Below are 21,094 nucleotides of genomic sequence, written 5' to 3' on the forward strand. Positions count from 1 at the left end.
GAGTGGGGGAAAGGGAGGGGGAATTTCTATTGCTGCATCAGGCTAGATCGCGCCATACGGTACCACTGGTGGGACTGTGGCAGGGAGTGGGGGAAAGGATTGGGGAATTTCTATTGCTGCATCAGGCTAGATCGCGCCATGCGGTACCACTGGTGGGACTGTGGCAGGGAGTGGGGGAAAGGGAGGGGGAATTTCTATTGCTGCATCAGACTAGATCGTGCCCTGCAGCACCACTAGTGGGACTGTGGCAGGGAATGGGGGAAGGGGATGGGGAATTTCTATTGCTGCACCGGGGCTAGATCGCGCCCTGAAGCACCACTGGTGGGACTGTAGCATGGAATCGGGAAAGGGGAGGGGGAAATTCTATGCTGCATCAGGCTAGATCGTGCCCTGCGGTACCACTGGTGGGACTGTGGCGGGGGGGAGGGGAGGGGAATTTATATTGCTGCATCAGGCTAGATCGCGCCATGCGGTACCACTGGTGGGACTGTGGCAGGGAGGGGGAATTTCTATTGCTGCACCAGGGCTAGATCGTGCCCGACGGTACCACTGGTGGGACTGTGGCAAGGAGTGGAGGGGGATTGCACATCACCTGTTTATTTCTGGCTATGGTTCTGGGCGAGTGGGCATACTAGAGAGTGGTATTGAGAAACCTCTTTTCTAAGGACAAGCAATTATCAGAGATTTTCCTGGCACCAGTTCATTGACTCAAGTCATTTTGTTATTTCTATATACCTGAAAGTTTAGTTAATTGAGCATTGCTTTTTACAACACTGGCGTGATGACCGTTTTTGCCCAAGGGTCTAGGTCATGGGTCAGTCTGCCCCTGATGATGACTTCCTGAAAATGGACGGAACAAGTAACCAAAGAACATGCACAGAAGTAGTATTGATAATTATCATGCTACATTTATTCAATGAATCTTGCACTAAGTAACACATAGATAAATACACACATACACAATGAAGATTATAATATCTTAAATGAAACATGCTGCACAGTGTAATGAACTTCTTTAAAGCCCGGGCTGTGTAGAGACAGCAGTATGATGGACTCTGTATAATATAGATACACAATGCTGCAAATATGACCTTTAAACCAACATGAAACAATACCGCAAATTCTCATTCTAAACAAACAAATATATTATCACTAGTCTTATATCCTTTACATAACCCAACCGATGTAATAATTTTAACAACTTCACATAATCATCAACTGAGGTAATCATGAACTGGTTACCTATCTTACATAATCACCATCATCATATACATGTAATCATAAACTACTTTCCTATCCCACATAATCATACATTCCTACTCCATGTCATAATAAACTACTTACATATCATACATAATCATACATTCCCAATCCATGTTATCATAAACTACTAACCTATCTTACATAATGATACATTCCTAATCCATGTCATAATAAGCTACTAACCTATCTTACAAAATCATACATTGCTAATCCATGTAATCATAAACTACTTACCTACCTTACATAATCATACATTCCTAATCCATGTAATGATAAATTACTTACCTATCTTACATAATCATACATTCCTAATCCATGTAATCATAAACTACTTACCTATCTTACATAATGATACATTCCCAATCCATGTCATAATAAACTACTAACCTATCTTACAAAATCATACATTGCTAATCCATGTAATCATAAACTACTTAACTACCTTACATAATCATACATTCCTAATCCATGTAATCATAAATTACTTACCTATCTTACATAATCATACATTCCTAATCCATGTCATAATAAACTACTTACCTATCTTACAAAATCAAACATTGCTAATCCATGTAATCATAAACTACTTACCTACCTTACATAATCATACATTGCTAATCAATGTAATCATAAATTACTTACCTATCTTACATAATCATACATTCCTTATCCATGTTATCATAAACTACTAACCTATCTTACAAAATCATACATTGCTAATCCATGTAATCATAAACTACTTACCTACCTTACATAATCATACATTCCTAATCCATGTAATCATAAATTACTTACCTATCTTACATAACTATACATTTTTAATCCATGTTATCATAAACTACTAACCTATCTTATACATACTGATATTTTAAGTGATATTTCTGCTGCTGGAGACTTTAATATTGATCTTTGTAAACCAGCCGCGAACTATTTCCTTAGTATCCTCACTGCCTGTGGCTTTCACCCAACTATTAACAAGCCCACCAGAGTCACTCCTAACAGTTCTTCTCTTATTGATAATATACTTACAACTTAAATAATACCAATGCTGGTGCTAAGGTGAATCATGTTGGTGTTTTCACAACTGATATCAGTGATCATTTTCCTATTTTTTTACACTCTATTTTGAAGTCAAGTTCTATTCCTGGTTATGCTCCAATTTACTCTCGCAATAATTCTAAACATAATATCCGACATTTTGCCTCCTGTATATCTAGCACTGATTGGAGTGAAGTTTTTCTTGCAAATAGCACAAACAGTGCATTTAATACCTTCAATAATAGTTTTAGCCAGGCTTATTCAGACTGCATCCCACTGTATAGAGTACGGCAAAAGCTAAAGAATAATCAACCTTGGGTTACAAGTGGACTCCTTGTCTCAATTAAACGTAAGAATAAACTGTACAAGACTTACTTAAAGTCACCAAATCAAGTTAACAAAGAGTCCTTCACCAAATATCGAAATATGCTCAATCACAGTATGCGCATAGCAAAGAGAAAACATTATACATGTATGCATATTCAACAGCTCTAAACATAAACACTATTTTAAACAATGGTGAAAGTTTTTCAATTACCCTAACAACTTCAAGATGATGATGATGATGATGATGATGATGATGATGATGATGATGATGATGATGATGATGATGATGATGATGATGATGATGATGATGATGATGATGATGATGATGATGATGATGATGATGATGATGATGATGATGATGATGATGATGATGATGATGATGATGATGATGACGACGACGTATCTGAACTTATACCTGTTTACACAATAGTATATAATATCATTGTTTCATAACTGATAAAAATACATAAGAATATGTGTCTGTACTTGTTTTCATTTCTAAAAACGAAGAAATTGCAAGTCCTCAGATGAAAAGAATCAACAGGTCCTCAGAAAAATTTCATTTCTAAGGGCTATTGTGAAGGTTATGGTACGTGAAGAGTGGAAGAAACAACGGGGTCCTCAGTCTGAATGTAAAACACACCTGGTGTGTCTGTGTCTGTTTAGAGTAGTTTTGAGGAGCTGGGGGGGGGGGGTTGAATTTGGGTTATCTGTGACATTTCTGTTTGCTGATATGGATGATATATTTGCTGAATTCCAGTGTGTTTGTTAGTTTTGATCCTCTTATCAAGTACTTATTGGAAATAACCGTATCTAGACGGGTCTTATCTTCATTTCTGTGTATTTGATGTTATATTGACCTTCAGGTAGATCAAGCCAGAATATGCTTGATAGAGCATCATTTGCTGCCATGTAGTCACCATTGAGGTTAGATGTTGCACAGACGTTGTACCACCAGGCACCATGGTTACTATCAGCACAGTGAATACTGTATGATTCATCATTGTCCCTGTCAAAGGTACTGAAGGCATAGTTAAGATGAAAACTCAAACCAAAATCACCAGGGGAACCTCCATTGCTGTCTGTGAATTAAACAAGTAAAGATATTCCCTTAAACTACAATCCATCACAATTAAGGGACCTATCACAATATAGACACATTAAACAATTAGTAAATATGATTGGATATATGTTGAATCTGGGCAGTTCCGTAAACTCGGACGTACATTTTGGATAGTTTATTGGTTCATATCTCAATGAGTATTTATATGAGATAACTTTTAATTTGGACATTGTGTGTCATCTGCCTTCCAATATTATTCTGTGGGGTTTTCATTTTTTACCTCCTTATAAGCCGCACAAAATTGTAAAAAAAAACACCCTGTGACGGACGTACTTAGAAAAAGTGATTTTTTTTTCAGATCATAAACCTTATTGTAGATCGCTGTGATTTGGAATGTCAAACAATTAAAAGCTTACATGCATCATCTTTATAAGACCTTAAACTAGAATAAGCAGTAAAATCAAATTTAAATTTGATCACCTTCATGCGATATTTTTGCAAATTTCTTATGTGACGGACGTACATTTTTTTGTGACGGACATACATCTGCAAATTGTACGTCCGTCACAACACAATTGAGTTCCAATAAAGCAAATTTTAATTTGCATATTGTAACTTAACTCCCTCTGTTTCACAACTATTATTCTTACAACCTTGCAGCATGTTCTGTAACTACGGAGGACAATTTATCTCAATACTATACAGTACATATATATAGTAGTCAACATAAACCTGACACCTACAGAGACTATAAACAAAAAACATACTCGAGCCCTAAAATTTGGGGTAATATATAGTTGAAAGAAGCTCCCTTTTACAACAAAAAACATTTGAACCACGAACCAAAAATTTTTGGTGAATCCCTGCCAACTAAACTCCATGTTAAAAAAGGTTTACATGATGAACTTAATAACAACCAAGTCAATGCCACATTCATTCAAATTGGCACCACCGAGTTGGCAACAACAGTTCCAAAATATACCAAATATGAAATTCATATAATTTGATTCATCCACATTTTACCACTTAGCTGAGCGGTACTACAAGATTTTGACCCATGCTGACCTTAATGACCTTTGATCTTTTACAGTATTAGTAGGTTTTGTACTCACCAAGGGCAACTTACATACAATGTGTGAGACGCATCCAAGTTAACACTATGTGAGCCTGGGTAAAAAGTCTTCAGTACTGATCAATGTTGACCTCAATGACTTTTTACCTCTTTACAATCAATAAGGGTTACTCATTTTGGGAAATCTACATTCCACTTCTAAGTCTGTAAGTGCAAAGTTTACACTACTAAGTTAACCGGGAGCTATTGACCTCAAATTACCTTTGACCTCTCTGTGACAATCTATATCACATATCACTACACAGCAGGATATTAATGCTTAATATCTGTGACAGTCTGCACATATAACTACATGTGCAGCAGGACATGTATGCTTAAACCCTGTGACAGTCTACATCACATGTCACTACACAGCAGGATATTAATGCCTTATCTCTGTGACAGATATAGTCTGCATTACATACAGTATCACCGTATATCAGGACATGTTTGCTTAATCTCTGTGACAGCTTATCAAGTTTTGCTCGTTTTGTGTGATACATTAGCATGTCACTGTACGAACATGGTTTTTATGTCTTTTCATTGCTGCACTGACTGTCATTTTGCTCGGTTCATGAACTGCATGTGTGTTCATGAACTGCATGTATTAGCATTTTCACTGTCAGTAGGCCTAATTATTCTTGATTTATCTTAACAGATCACACATGTGGGCCCAAATGAAAAAAACATGGGCCCCTCAAATTCGGGCCCATAGAATGTATCCTAAAATGCATTTGAGGTGGAATCAAAATTTGGGAATACCTGGCCCCAAAAAAGGGCTAGGAATTTTAGATTGCCCCAAAATTTAGGCCTTCATGTACCAGCCAGCAATGAACTAACAATTCTAAACCAAATTTGGCTACAATCCAACTTAATGTTGTGGAGTTAATGCAATGTAAAGATTTTTAGGTTTGGCTCTCTAACCTCATTAATATTCATAAGTTCAGCGTCAAACCCAATAGGGGACACCTCATTACAACACACCTTCTCATTACACACAAACACACACTCACACAAACTTGACTGCATAGGTTCCTTTGCTTCCAGCAAGGAACCGGAAAAATAAACGACATCCAAAGAAAAAAAAAACAGAACATGACATTTAATAGTACAGTGAAGTTGTATACAACAAACACAGAGAGAAACCTATAGTTTGGACAAACCTGCAGCTTCATTATAAGTTCCCAGTTCAGACAGTCTGTAATTGTCACTTTCATCGTTGATCCGGAACAAGTCAAACTTTTTGTAGTATGGAGCTCCATGTTTGTTCACCATATCGATCCGCAGTTGATAGTCACCTTGATTGGTGAGGAAATACAACTTATCATTTCCCAACCAAAACTCATGGTCCAGCTCACCAAAGCCTTCTTTATAGCTCTGCCAGTTACGATAGAAGTCAACGGAACCATCAACACGACGTTGGAATACCTGTATATAATGTAAGAACGAAAAGAATAATTCCAAATTATTTTCAATAACATTTCAATGAGAAAGTGCATTTAACTTCTTTGTAGAACGAACCTAAGGAAGGATGACCTGTGAATGAGCAGTAACATAATCTTCCATATTAAATCCATTCTGAACTGCAATTCACCCTTCTGTTAAGTGGAATGTTAGAGCAAAGTGAATTTCACCATCTACTACCATAGTTGATTGTTCACAGACCATGAATGAAAACTGTTCTAATGTCTGTGTGTGTAATAGATAATTAGACCAACGTTGGATACTGTTGCTTATGTCTGAACTTTGTCCCATTACAAATAATGGAATCTTACTTTCAAACTTCCATACTATTCGCTTTGGAGCAGAAACACCTGCAATGATTTTGGGCTCAGCTCTGGTTTGAAATGATTACTTCAACAAACCAAAACTGGCCTCATTTGCGGAGAGAACGGGCCTAGTGTTGCGACAGACAGATTGCTTTTGTTATAAACTTTAAATCTATATCAAGAGAGCAACACATCTATTCTGAATCTACTCTGACAATCCCCAATTTATAGACAATGGAATCAAACACTGTAATGATCTCAAGTAGACTTCTGGAGGTTCAAAGTTAGTAAAGAAAAGTAAGATTAAAGAGATGACGTAAAGACCGAAGGGAAGAATATCCATGACAGGTATTGCAACAATCTCCATGGTTACACAATTACATTAGAAATTACTGGAAGTCTATTGTGTCAGAACTTGTTTCTTATTCCAACGGATGTTTATTTGTTTCTAGCAAATTCACTGCCACTTCAAATGTAGACCTATAGGTAGGAACAGAACCCCTGACCCTTGCGTCACAAACTAATTCCGTACCAATCGACCAAAATGATTCTGCTGACCAGTGTGAATGCGTGATATTAAAGGATTTTATAACTGTCAATGAGAATGTGTGTATTACTATTGTACAGAGCACACTTTTGGTGCTTATAATTTAACAATATGCACAGAATTGTGAGGCAAACTCAACCATATTTACGACATATAGGATATCATACTAGAATTAAAGTCACTCCTCCTCCTTCAGTCATATTATACAATATATACAATATATCGTCTATACTATAGGATGTCATACTAGACTTACCGTCCATCCTCCTCCGTCAGTCATATTATACATATACAATAAATCGTCTATACTATAGGATGTCATACTAGACTTACCGTCCATCCTCCTCCATCAGTCATGTTACAGAAGACATCAAATGAATCCCCATTCCAGTTAGTTGGTTTGATTGTGTAGATGCCATCGGTTGTATTACTAGCATTGAAAACATCCAAGCAGTCTTTCATCTAATAATAACATAACAAGTTACTTAATAGCAAGCAAGCAATCCATGAAGTGACATCTTATCTTATTATGGAAAATATATGACCTTTGACAGCAGTACACGATCATTCAGCTTTTTCTTCATACTTTTATTGGAGTATTAAAATAGCTAACAAAAATCCCACAGAACAATATGCTGAATGAGGAAGAAACATTAACGTCACATGGAAAGGAGGTTCCTCATCCTATAAACACTCCAATGGACAGACATTTTGTTTGGTGGTAATTCACACAATCTAGCTGGAAGCATTGATGCCTTGATTCTTTGTGTCGAATTCATTGCAAATCTCTGACGATTCTAAGCTATTACAAACAGAATGTTCTAATTGGCTCTACTGATAGTGTTGATGTTTCCAAGATTCATGGAATGTACTTTAAATGCTAATCACAACATCAAACCTTCTCTCCTACAAAGAGTGACATCGTAACCGAATAGTTTCATGGGTATCTTTACTATTGGATGAAAAAGGGGGGAAAATATCCCAATTTCAGTTTTTTTTCTATTCATTTACAGTATTCCAAGCTTATTTCTTTGCTGTTTCTCTGAGATCTCTCGTCTTCACTGGAAGTGATTATTTACAGCCAATATACAGTATTGTACAGCAAGGCATTATCATAATTGCTCATATCATCATCAAAATTTGAACCTTAAATCTTACTCCTCAAACACAATATTCTCTTACTTCAAAATTGTATGTAATTAAGTATATAATTCTCACCACGATAGAAGGATCATCACCAGTAGTGGTTTCCATTGGGGTGGTCTGCACTGATTCGATGGCTATCGTTAAAACAAGAAAACCAAAAAAATATCTTGTTTTGCCGACTCTTTACATCAGGTACGATAATTGAGTTATATACAATCATGCTGTACTATCTAAGTGTGCTCAAATTCGAAGTACTTCAGACAGATCCTTTTAGAGATCAGTTCTGATAAATACATACGTCTCATGGCTTGTCTACCGTGCCAGCGTATTGACAAATTCTACCAACAATTCCAAGTATTATGGTATAATACGGTAAACTTGGGATGGTTAGGGCATTAATTGTTCTCTGATAGGATAGCTTTGATGAAGCTCTCGCTGATTTTTCTATTCTTCAGCTTCAGATTTTCATGGATGGTTTGACCTTTCTCAGAAATAGAGAGACTTTATACTTGCAAAGGTCGGGAGAATCTAACTGCTCGAAACAAGGAAAAAGTTCCCTTACTTACGGCATGTGTTGAAGTAATTACCGTATAATTCCCCTGAACGGGTGCAATAACCCACGAAAGTGTCTGAAGATACAAAACTGATGTTTACTCGATCATTGGCAATTTTGGCGGTATCGGCTTTGTGGATTATACTTGGGATTGAAAAAAGTGGTTACAGTTTGACTAAAGAGGACAGCGACTACAGTGTATATCACTGCAACTACATATGTATAACACAATACGCGACTTAAGGGAACACAGGGAGTCACCGTCACAAACAAAACAAGAGGGCAATCTACTGTCTTTGCGTGAAGCTAGGGTGGTATGGTGATTACAGTGAACCCATGCATAGCTCTGTATCTATAATATTATAGGTCTAACAATACAGGCTAACCATAAAGTTTTCACAGATCTCTACTCTATCAAATTATGGTAACTTTACCCATTTGAAAGTCATGTCTGTTTCAGTCCCAATAACTGAACATGTACACAGACTTAACGTTTCTCTGGCTGGCAGTGAGCATTTTGTGTCAGTTCACGACTCAAGCTGCACAGTTTTAATAATTATTGTAACTAATCATTTTGTCATGGGACATATTTAAAGGAGCACAGTTTGTTAACATAACACAGTTGTTGTCTGTGCTCATTAGTCATTCAGTGTGCAGGAGTGTGTTGTAAGACTATGGGTCATCACAACTATGGAAAATTAGGTCATGACAGTTGACGTCAGGCAGGGGGAGGTCAGTCAGGGCAATGTGGGGCCATCATTTGAGTTTTACAGCAAGAAACAAGCTTCCTCTACTTTCCAATGCTCTGATTTTGCTCTCTCTACTGTACATCCTTAAGATGTAATGTCGGAAATTTGTTGTTTGTCAATGTTATTAACACATTTAAGATCCAAAAAGTGTAACAAAAATCAATAAAAAACAATGTGGCAATGGTCTCAAAGAAAGAGGCTCAGGTGAACTAGTAAGCATGAATCCTTCCCTCTTCCCTTACATAGGAGACTTCCTGTCACATTGTAAATAGTGATGAAACAAATAAATATACAAATACAAATACCTAACATCTACATTTACTGTACCTTCCCTGACAGTCGAGCCAGTTGTTTCACCACTTGAAGATTGCTTTGGGGTAGTCTCCACAGGTTTTCTTGAGTACAGATTGGTAGCTATCAGTAGGTCAAAATAAATGTGAAAGGAAATAAAACACTGATAAAGAGCTTTAAAAGTTGTTATTGGAAAGGTTTGAAAGAGCAGGTATATATGTATATATATACCAGTACAGACATTGAACAGTTTTAACCAATTATGCAAAGTTATAAATGGAGAAATAATTTTGCATGACACATGTCACCTAGCTTAACGAGGACGTCTTCACGCATCGTTAATATATGTAGTTCAAATGTGCAGGGGTCAGTTGAAAGACTATATGGGTCTTTACCACTGTTGAAGATTAGGTCATAACAGTAGAGTAGGGTTAGGTCATGTCGGTCAGTCGGGTCACGTCGTCAGTTGGGTCACGTAGGTCAGTGTGGTCATTGTCGGTCAGTCGGGTCACGTCGGTCAGTCGGGGCAGTGAGCAGCTAGCTTAAAGGATGGCTTTAGGTACAGAATTAATGTTGATATGTTGTAGACTATTTAAACATGTATATATTTCTATCAGTCAAGGTTGTAATTCTATTACACAGTGGTAATCATCTGAGTCTCATTAATTTAAGTGGCTGGACTATGTAGTCTAACATGCAAAGACCATTGTTAAGTCAGCTCATGTTGCGATGCAATACAAAAACGTGATAAAACACATGTACAATGTTGTGGCCTCTAATAGTAACTTACAAGGAGTTATAGTTTGTCATGGCAAAAATGGTTTTAATAAAGTCAACCAAGGTTGCCATGCTGTTTTTATAAACACAATTCAGATCCAAAAAGTGTAACAAAAATCAATAAAAGACAATGTGACAATGGTCTCAAAGAAAGAGGCTCAGGTGAACTTGTAAGCATGAATCCTTCCTTCTTCCCTTACATACCTAACATCTACATTTACTGTACCTTCCCTGACAGTCGAGCCAGTTGTTTCACTGCTTCTTGTTTGCTTTGGGGTGGTCTCTACAGGTTTGCTTGAGTACATATTGGTAGCTATCAGTAGGTCAAAATACAGACAATAATATCGTCTCAAGAAGAGATGATTTTTACCATGAATTAGCTAAGACAATACAAATTAGGCCTAGGTGTTCAGTATGTACGTATGAAAGGAACAACATAATATGATCACAAACGAGTCATATATATGTGCTAAAAGTGGTGCAAAAGAGAAGCTTCTTTATTTAATGTTACCGCAGCCCCTTTACCCTCCATACCCACATATACTGCACGCCTAGTTTGCAATGGTAGGTTCATTGGCAATGACGTGACGCTACCATAATCAACTTGTTCCAAAAGTTGCCTTTCTCCTTTTGCTCATAACCATATCTGAAATCACAAAATTGACCAACTACAGATATACATACAGTGCCACACAAAATGGCTACCATCACACTGCATACTTCTAATAGATCTTGATGTTTTATCAAATCTTCACACAGCAATATCAAAGTTCATAATTTAGGTTCCTGGCAAAATTTACTGTAGCAAATTGTGGTCACCACACGCTCACTGGACGTTGTACTCAAAGTGGCGCATCAAGTATTCCATTTATTTGAACTATCACCAATCTTATAAAAGAAACTGATCACTTTTATAAGCTGAGCCAATTACAACACAAGAAAATAATTAAGGGGAATATCAGAGTATAAGGGCCCTGCGTGGGTTAGTGTTGAGTCTTTTGTATTTAACACATCCAGTAATGGTTGTTCATTGTTGTATTCTGAATCCAAGACATATCCATAAGATTGCCGTGAAATCTTGAGTTTGTTTTGCCGAAAGAATAAAACATATCCGACAACTTCAGATGATTAATTAATTATGAAAATGAGTAGTTAGAGATGTAGAACATTGTGATTGTATAAAAAACAAGAATATATATATATATATATATTATCTGATTTGTGTCATTATAAACAAAATAAATTGTTTCATAATTGAGTCTAAATATGCAAATAGAATGAATTATTCTCATAGATGAAAAGGTAATTACAAAACAATATATTTCTATCTTATTAGATGTTTGTGATATTTGAAATAATGTTATGGGAAATTAATAAAATAAATATCACATTTTTTGGTGGTTGGCTGTTTCTTATATCTCTGGTTAAAAATGAGAAGTTCATAATGGGCACACCATACAGTATATTTGACATTGCTTTTCCATAAAGACGACATCAAGTCGATTCAATAACCCTCGAACCGCCTCAAATAAAAAATCCTTTCACAATCTTACCGGTATTAATGTCAATGACTATACAGTCCCTATCAAAGTCCTGCATGCAACATCAAATGTAAACACATAAAGCACTATATGTTGTTAGCTTACGTGATAGCTTGCTGGCATTGGATGTAACATTGTTACAGATAATGTGAACAAAATATGATACTAATATCATTTAACTTGACCGCAGAAACTGGCTGAAGGTCCCGAGAAATATGAAAAGATCAGTGTAATGCGCAAGGAGAGGGGGGGGGGGAGGCAGCAACGGGAACGCCCAATCACCATCAGATGTTATGTCCTCTGAGGATGGTCTAAGGAGTTAAACCCCTCTCCTTTATAGTGTTATAGTTCACAAATTTTGAAATTTTTCAAACGCTTCAATTGTAATATACTTACATACTATATATGTGTATGCAAATTAAATTAACACATTTGTGTATTATTCTATCTTTCAGTAAGTGGGTGGTGGGACTGGGGGGGGGGGGCTTATTACCCTTGATTTTATTAGGGGAGGGATAGAATTTTATGTGCTACGCCACTGATGAGGTCACCATGCCCTGACCTCAGTCGAGGATTATGACATTTTTGTTCGGGAAAGAATAAAACGACGCCTCCGGGCTGAGGGGACGGCCTTCAATAAAACGTCAAGCTCTTCCTAAATCGGTAACAGAATTCCCCCCCCCCCCATCAACTTCCAAATCCTGCACACGTCACTCTAGTGGATTTTTCCTGAACTGTAACGGTTAGTGTATAGATTAAGTTTACTGCTTTGTTGTTGAACTTACCTTCTTTTGTAACATGGTCATTTGGTTTCGGTGCTACCACTGGGCATGAACCAGGATTGTCACGAGCTGTTAAACAGGAATCACATGAAACATTACAGGAAGAGTTACGATAAAATTTATCAACAAGTTTTATTTTAATTTACAAGCGGGAAATTGTTCTAATTCTTTTCTAAAGTGTGTATAATTCCTGTAATCGTTTTAAATGATTGAATCAAAATAAAGAAAACTTGTATGCTATGACAGAGAACTAAAGCAAATAATTTTAAATGACGTTTTCAGTCCGAGAAATAACCAGGTAATGGACCACCTTATTGCTGCAATAGACAGGTAAGCATACAGGGGGGTAGGAAGCTTCCAAAAATGTGAGGGGGGAACAACATCAGAGGGGCACTTTCTCATTCCATAACCACCACTCGTTATGCTATAAACCGATGCACATGCCGGCCAATGGCCATATCACTTAAATATATATGATGTGTTAGTATGCTATCAATACTGTTATGGTGCACATGACTCTATCAACCTACATCTGTACTTCTCTCCATACATAATTTAGAACTTTCCACACAAAAAAAAAACTCCTCCTGTGTTTATTCCTTGAGTAAAAGTCTTTAGCAATCTCGGTTAAATCCTAGTCATCGGTTTTAGATTTGTGTACATTCAATAACATCAGACTGTTGTATCTCTTTTGTGATATTGTGCTTCTCAGATAATTCTTTAGAAGACGCTGTGTGGAGAACGATCTTTCAGCTGAAGCGGTACTTAAATGAGCCAACTGCCAACAAATATAAATGAATGAGTTTTGCAACTCTGAAAGTAAGGGCTGGACATTTGGGTGTTTCTGCTTTAGCAGAAATGATTGTGCTCATTGATGTAATTCTTTTTACATCAGGAAATTGCTGAAGAATAGTACCCCTTAACAACCTAAGCTGTGCATCCAACTGCGGAAAATCAATGTCACTGTTGTCTGTTTTCACAAGCTGATCTGATATCTTAAAAGCTATGCCATTTGCTGCATTTAGAATTATAATTTCCTCCATATGGGTTAGTATTGTATATGACCCTGCAGTAATTCCAGGGAATCTCCTTTGTAGTACAGCAAGGCATGCATCAATAGCCTCAAAACTCTAGACACAGAAGTAGGATTTGGCATCATCAAGTATAGAATAATATCCTAGTAGAATGAGCTGCAACATTTGATTTTTTTATTTTTTGAGATTGTTTGTTAACCGTGCTACAAAAAGATATGGGATGCCATTTTAGAATACCATGTACAGACTAAAAATAAATAATTAATTTGAAATATTAAAATTTAACAAAGGCTTATGATATTCCAAAAGACAGTTCTTCCCCCCCCCCTCCCCAAAGGGGCACATTTTATTTGCCAGTAGGGCACATTTGCTATTTTGGAAAAAGTGGGGGTTGTTAACCCCCGTCCCACCCCCCCCCCCCCGCCCCTGATCCTACCACCTGTAAGCAGATCCTATGTGTACACTTACTTCTTCTATATTGAAAAGCTTCAAAACTTTACTTATCTCGTCATACAGGAATATTTAGAGGGATATCTTCCACTGGCTGAAGTTGTCTGCTTAATACAAATTCTTGACATTTTCTGTATCCTTAGGGGAAACCCACACCCTCATAGGATGTTAAAAGGTGACGATATGAATTTTTACAAAATGAAGTGGAACTTTCTGAATGCAGATCTGGCAACAAAAGAGTCAATGATATGATCATGGCAATCCAACGGAAAATGTTTTTTTGCTTTTCTGGATTTATTATTATTATTTTATTATTTATTATTATTACTACTAAAAAAAAGTTGCATTTTGTTGAAATTCTAAAATGGCAAAGAACCTTGACAGCTAAGCGAACAAACATTCCAACTATATCAAGGATAAATGAACAAGAAGATTGTAATAGAAAAATAAAGGTTTTGAAAAACATTTGCCGTAATGACATCACAGACTACCCACTGTGATCCATCCCAGGGAAGAATGAGGGGTTTGACCAGTCGAAATTGGGGGAGGAAATAACCTCAGACTCCTTCAAAGGAGTCGACGTCAAAGACCTCTAGCTAAGCTATCTCCCATCTTCATTGTATTGTGGCTCTTATACCTCCTCGGAGGATGAAAAGTAATGAAATAAACAGAAAGTAATCCAGAATCTTTATTGTATATAGGCCTAACCTAATGGAAGTGTAACACAAATATTACTGTCTATACCAGGGGCTGCCACCAGGGGCAATCGGCCAAAGTTTTGTTAAAATCGGGGAGAACAAACAACAAATACAAAGTTGTTGTTATTTTTTTGACAACTGCCCCTATATATGTGGGTAGGAATTATGTTTGTTCGCAATTCGTTGAGAGTTGGGGGTAGTAGGCTTGCACGGTAAACCGGTTTTAGGCCTAGTACCGAAACCAGTTTTTGCCGACCGAATTTCGTTACTATTTTTGGTTCGATGATAATCGTAACCTATGCATTCATGCAGGCGGAGAGTGTGTGTAAGGTCAAAGGTCAATCAGGGGTCAAAAACTAGTATTTTTGCAATAACTTGAGAACAAAATGTCCGTCAAGGTTGGGAGTTACACTATTGTAATCCAGTAGTGGACCCGCATCTAGGTGACCTTTGACCTCAGGTTGACCTCCGGTGACATTTATTAGTCTTTTGGTTATTTGAATTTTCGTGGCCATAATCGGATCTCAAAGGTACTTTCCGATCAATATTGTCCATGGGTTGACCCCTGTGCGACGTTCCTGTGCGAAGTTATCAGAGGTCAGGGTTTGGTTTGGTTGTAATAAACTTTCATGTGGTTAGGATGGTCTTGCAGGCTTGTCATGTTGCTTTTTTGAATCAGTGTGTCAAACTACATCCTACTATGAGGTCAATCTGGAAAAAATATGCTCATTTTGGGAGATACGGGGCAAAGAAAAAAAGTTTGTCAATAGTTTGATATAAGATAGAGCTCTGTGTGCATATAGAGGAAACCAACTCCCGCTTTAATTGGACACCAGGTTCTCAAGGTATGAGGGGCCAAATGTTGGTTTTGATACCTTATTAGCAATAACATTGTGTGTGTACATTGGGGTATTACAATAACATCTACGTTTAAGAAGATTCTCCATCTGGAGCAAATTTATATCTGTTAACCAACGAATTCTATTTTTATCATCATTAGCATGTTAAACAGTAACCAAACCCTTTCTTAGTTAACAGAAATTCTTAGACGATTGAAAGTAAATATTTACTTGTACATTATCAGAGTAGTTTTCTCTCTGACGAGACCATCGGGTGATCGGGTTGACCGTTATTTTTTTCGGAACACGAACTTGAACTTCGTGAAGTACAGTGAACACAAGAAAAACGATACTTGTATACGTGATGTTGAAACTTTAAGAAAGAATTTCACTAAACACATTTCTTTTCGACATTTTTACTTTTAAGTTAAGTTAACGTGGGTAATAAAAAGAGAGTCATGAAGATAGTAACAGTTCTTGAATTTATTCTCCTTATTTTTTACCCGTTACTGCGAACGAAATAGACTTTTGAAGCAGTGTTGGTATAGCTTCAAAAATACGCATCTTAGCGATCGCGACACCTCCGTCAGAGATTTGGATGTTTTCAATGAAATTCGGGATAAAAAAAACCGATTTTTGAGCCAGATTCGTTTTTTTTTGGCTACAAAAAAAAAACGGTTTTGGGTTTTCACGAAACCGTGCAAGCTTAGTTGGGGGCCTCTTAGATGAGCAATATCGAGTGAAACTTGGTAAATGTTTTTACCCAATCCTATAGGTCTATAGCTACCTTAAGTCGGATTGAACAACATAAATGTGTTTTTTGGGTGGGGCGGGGGGCGTGGGCGGGGGACTGGCAACGCTGGCTTATAGCCCTGCAGTCCAATTGTGCTGGAAGTATAGCATATAACATTTCACCTTAGATCTTATACGAAGATAACTGGTATGACCTTGGGATCGTTGAAGGGAACTCCGTCATGTGGATGATCTGGAGGTCCATCCCCAGAAGAAGAAAAAATGTGACGTTATGCATTTCTGAAGTAAAAACTTGTAGGCTATAAATTGGGTATACAATTATGTCGACATGGTTGTTTCCAGAACACTATTACTGTTGTTCACTCATGCGCGCACTTAATGTATATCATTGTTAAAAAGGTACATTTTGGTAAAATTAAGCCTACCTTGAGACCTCCCTCCAAGAAGCAGAATGACAGCAATCAGAAGATGAATAAGAAATGGTGATCGACACTGCTTTAATCCTCCTTTCTCCAGTTTGAACAAATCCAGAGGCGGAAAGGGAAAAACAATCTAAGTTTATCAAATGTGTCTTTTTCTGTGGTAAGTAGGTACGTATAATGTATGTCTTGCCGTTCTGTGATACTAATGAAGAATTACTGACCGTTTGCCAGTAGTTATTACCATCTTCATAAAGCGTCCAATAGAGTCACCCATATAGTGACTTTTAATTGGTCATGATGGTGGATGACGTATGTAATGTTTCATGCATATTCAAGATTCAACAATTGTGATAACAATGTGGAGCAATATATACAATGATCTTGTTTGAAGAGAGTCAGTAGTTCCGTATAAAAACTCAGCTTAAGGTAGTAATAGACTATAACGTTCTAAACGTGCCCGACTTATCTGGCATTGATGTTGCGGAGTTGTGTGCATAGGGGGTGTCATGCCCGCATAGCCCACCCCCACCCCATACACACACACACACTTTTGACGCCAACTAGTGAAAAAATTATACAGAAATATATTGGGAGAATAACCTGAAAAGTGAAAATCTTGTATACATAAGTTTCCTTCCAATGGTAGCACCAGTATGTATCTAAGTTTAGCACCTTTTAATTTAGTAGCACATTCTCAAAAGGGGTTTCACCAGTACGACCTTCAATTTTGGTTACATTTTTCGGGCAAATCGTTTCAGCACCCAAACCAATTGGGCTCCTATACGCCCATGGTTATTGGTCTCCCCTTCCTTAGATCTAACCCCAAAACGGACTTCGGCGAAATTTTGTGCTCACCACCCCCTTTTTTTTATTGTATTATTTTGTTGCATTCATTATTGTATATTAAAAAGCAATGATTTCTTTTCTTTTATGACGGTGGCATTGGCGGCACATGCAGACGAAATGTAAAAGCACTATGTAAGTATACCTCGACAGCGTGTCAACATATGCGATATTTGCCGAGTGAGGAACAAGTGACATCTTGACGAAAATTTCCATTTCTCGAGTTGCTTCTTGCACGTTACCTGTTTACATGTACAAAGTCATTGATATAGTTTATGCAAAACATCATTAACATGGTATCTTGACATCACATTTAACATTTATGAGTTGTTGCGTTAAATAAACTAAACTTGACAAAAGATTTTTGATGACAATTACACTACATGACATTTTGACTAAAATTATCAAATGGTTCGAGATATCGCGTAACCCATACCATGGGAGTTGTTACCTGATTATACCTATACACGGAAAGTCTACACAAGTGTTCTTTCAGAACCAACGTACTTTTCATGATCACTTGAAAGCACATACGTATGTAAACAGTTAGAAAGCGGTGGCAATGACAATTATGTATTCATATACCTATTGTGATTGAGTGTTGTGTAAAAAGTCGCAAGTCTTCTATAGAAAACTGTAATATAAAATGGAAGTTCTTAATTAATTTCAAAAACTGTCATAAAATATTCCATATTGATAAAAAAAAAAAAAAAACCAGACCATAATCAAAGTTTGTTTATTGACTTTTTTGAGGTTGTTATGGCAACGGATTTTATTTTCCCTGATACCAGTCGGCGATAGATAACCAAACTTATAAAAAGGCTATTCCATGGAGAAAGTATATTTTTGGCTGGTGAAAGAGGAATACAATCTAAGCTTCCAGTTGAAGTTTGAATTCATTTTCTAGGCAACGTTTTCAGATAACATCAGATTGATACCGAGACCAAAAGTGAACTTGAAGCAAGCAGATGTGATGTCAGATATACAAAGATAAATTTGTTTCAGGGTACTTGTTGTTGTTGTTGTAAGATACAAAATAAATACTTCAAAATTGTGTTGCATTTGAAATCGAATACTTCACAGTCATTGGCATATTATGAACTTCTCATCCCTTAAGGTAATTTATTTATATTCTTATATAACTTAATATAAATTCAAGTGCTTTCAACACAGTTTTACCGAATCGCTTAATCAGTGACTAATGTAGTTTCATTGAGGAAAATTGGGCTGTTCACACTGTATCTTTTATTTTAATCTCTCTCTGTTCTAATTCATTTAATTAATTAATTAATTAATTATTTGGTTTTCATATATATAATTGGTCCTAGGTATACATTTTATATAATTTATACTGGAATAAAAAACTTAAGAAAAAAATATTGAATTGAAAAGTTAATCTAAATTCAAAACAACATAGTGTAATTAAACATAGGAAAAAAAAGCATGTTGATGTTTACAAATTACATGTTAGTCCTGGGTGAAGGTTTCTTGCCAGCATGTATAGAATCAAATTATGAATGAACGTTGTGTGCCGAAAATATTCCCAACAACTTCGGTTCATATTAGGCCTAATTAACAGTTGGCCTATACTTTGACTCTACGAGAGGAGGCGTTTCATTTAATTGCTGTGAATTTGGTTGAAATGTTTAAGAAGGTTAAAACCGAATAGTACTGTTTTATGAGTGGCGGTGGAAAATATTTGATGAACGTTTTTTTCTGCGCACTAGAAAATCTTTTATTATAAGCCTCGAGTGCTTAAAAAACCATTGAAAATGACTAGCTGTAATAACCAGAATGCAAATAATGCATTGTGGTTTCGATGATGTAACATGAGCAGTTTTCTTCATGCATCTGACGTAATGTATAGTAAGGGAGTACAACATATACTTGATCTTAGCAATACAGTGAAAATCAGTGTGATGTGACAAACAATACATTCACAATGACACAGGCTGTCCTGAAAATGACCATTGACCTCAACAACAGGCTTCTTGTGCTTAATGTGATAGATACATCAACATACTAAATATGACATCTGTCCTTGTTGAAAAATTGTGTAAATCATGATTTCACAATTTGACCCATGGTGAACTCAAACGACCATTGACCTCAGCCCACAACATAAGGCTTCTTGTACTCAATGTGGTACAATTACATACCAAATATGCGATCTGTCCAAGCTACCCTTGCGATATTATGTTTAGGAAGGTGTGTTAGTGTAGAGAGATAGGTAAGAGGGGAATGAAGTAAATGGTTGGCGTTTGTTGACTTCAAATGACCTATGATCTCCACCAAAAGCAATAATAAGCTCCATAAATTTGGTATGGTACATCTACAAACCAAATATTAGATCTGTCCAAGGTTCTCTTCTTGCACTATCATGTTTACAAGGTTTTCACAATTTGACGGCTGATGACCCCAAAATAACATTTGACCTCCACCAAAAACAATACGCTTCTTGTAATCAATGTGTTACTTCTACACACCAAAATGAGGTTTTCCCCACGCTTCTCTTCTTGCAATATCGAGTTAGCAAGGTTTTCAAAATTTGACCACTGGTGACCCAAAATGATCTTTGACCTCTACCAAAGACAATAGGCTTCTTTCCCTCAATGTGATACTTCTACACACCAAATATGAGGTTTACCCATGCTTATCTTCTTGGGATATCAAGCTGGGCGTCACAAACTGGTCAATGATGTTTGATTATCGAGCTTATTATTGTATATGGAACTGACGAGTATCCCTTGATTTTCTCTACTATATCATCCACTTCGATAGAGTAGCAACGTATGACACTAGTTAAAACACAATAAAACCATCATCATTGGGAATATATGCCAAATTTGCGGTCGATCCTCAAAGTACGGCTAAACCTGGATTGTAGCCCGATGAGGTCGATCCTCATAGTACGACGAAGACTTGATTTTAGCCCGACCGGGTCGATCCTCATAGTACAGCGGAGGCTGGATTGTAGCCTGACGGGGTCGATCCTCGTAGTACGACGAAGCCTGGATTGTAGCCCGTCGGTGACGATAGCGATTTTAACAACGCATAGGCTACCGGACCTACCACAGTGAGGAACGTACTCACGGCTC

General features: G+C 37.0%; 1 protein-coding gene across 2 annotated transcripts in view; it reads right to left on the bottom strand.

Moving 5' to 3' along the window:
* Positions 1-886: 886 nt before the first annotated feature.
* Positions 887-21,094, bottom strand: part of LOC139974385 (fibrinogen-like protein A) — a 73,897-nt gene continuing 53,689 nt past the window's right edge. The window contains exons 3-8 of one of the 2 annotated variants that reach the window (XM_071981505.1): positions 10,861-10,947; positions 9,894-9,980; positions 8,337-8,398; positions 7,452-7,580; positions 5,966-6,230; positions 887-3,710 (exon numbers count right to left, since the gene is read on the bottom strand). In XM_071981505.1, coding sequence (XP_071837606.1) covers positions 3,442-3,710; positions 5,966-6,230; positions 7,452-7,580; positions 8,337-8,398; positions 9,894-9,980; positions 10,861-10,947 — 899 coding nt within the window. In that variant the 3' untranslated portion in view covers positions 887-3,441. The remainder of the gene's footprint in view (positions 3,711-5,965; positions 6,231-7,451; positions 7,581-8,336; positions 8,399-9,893; positions 9,981-10,860; positions 10,948-21,094) is intronic. The other variant, XM_071981506.1, reaches the window with a different exon arrangement.

This window comes from Apostichopus japonicus, chromosome 9 (genome assembly GCF_037975245.1).
Source record: "Apostichopus japonicus isolate 1M-3 chromosome 9, ASM3797524v1, whole genome shotgun sequence".
NCBI lineage: Eukaryota > Metazoa > Echinodermata > Holothuroidea > Aspidochirotida > Stichopodidae > Apostichopus > Apostichopus japonicus.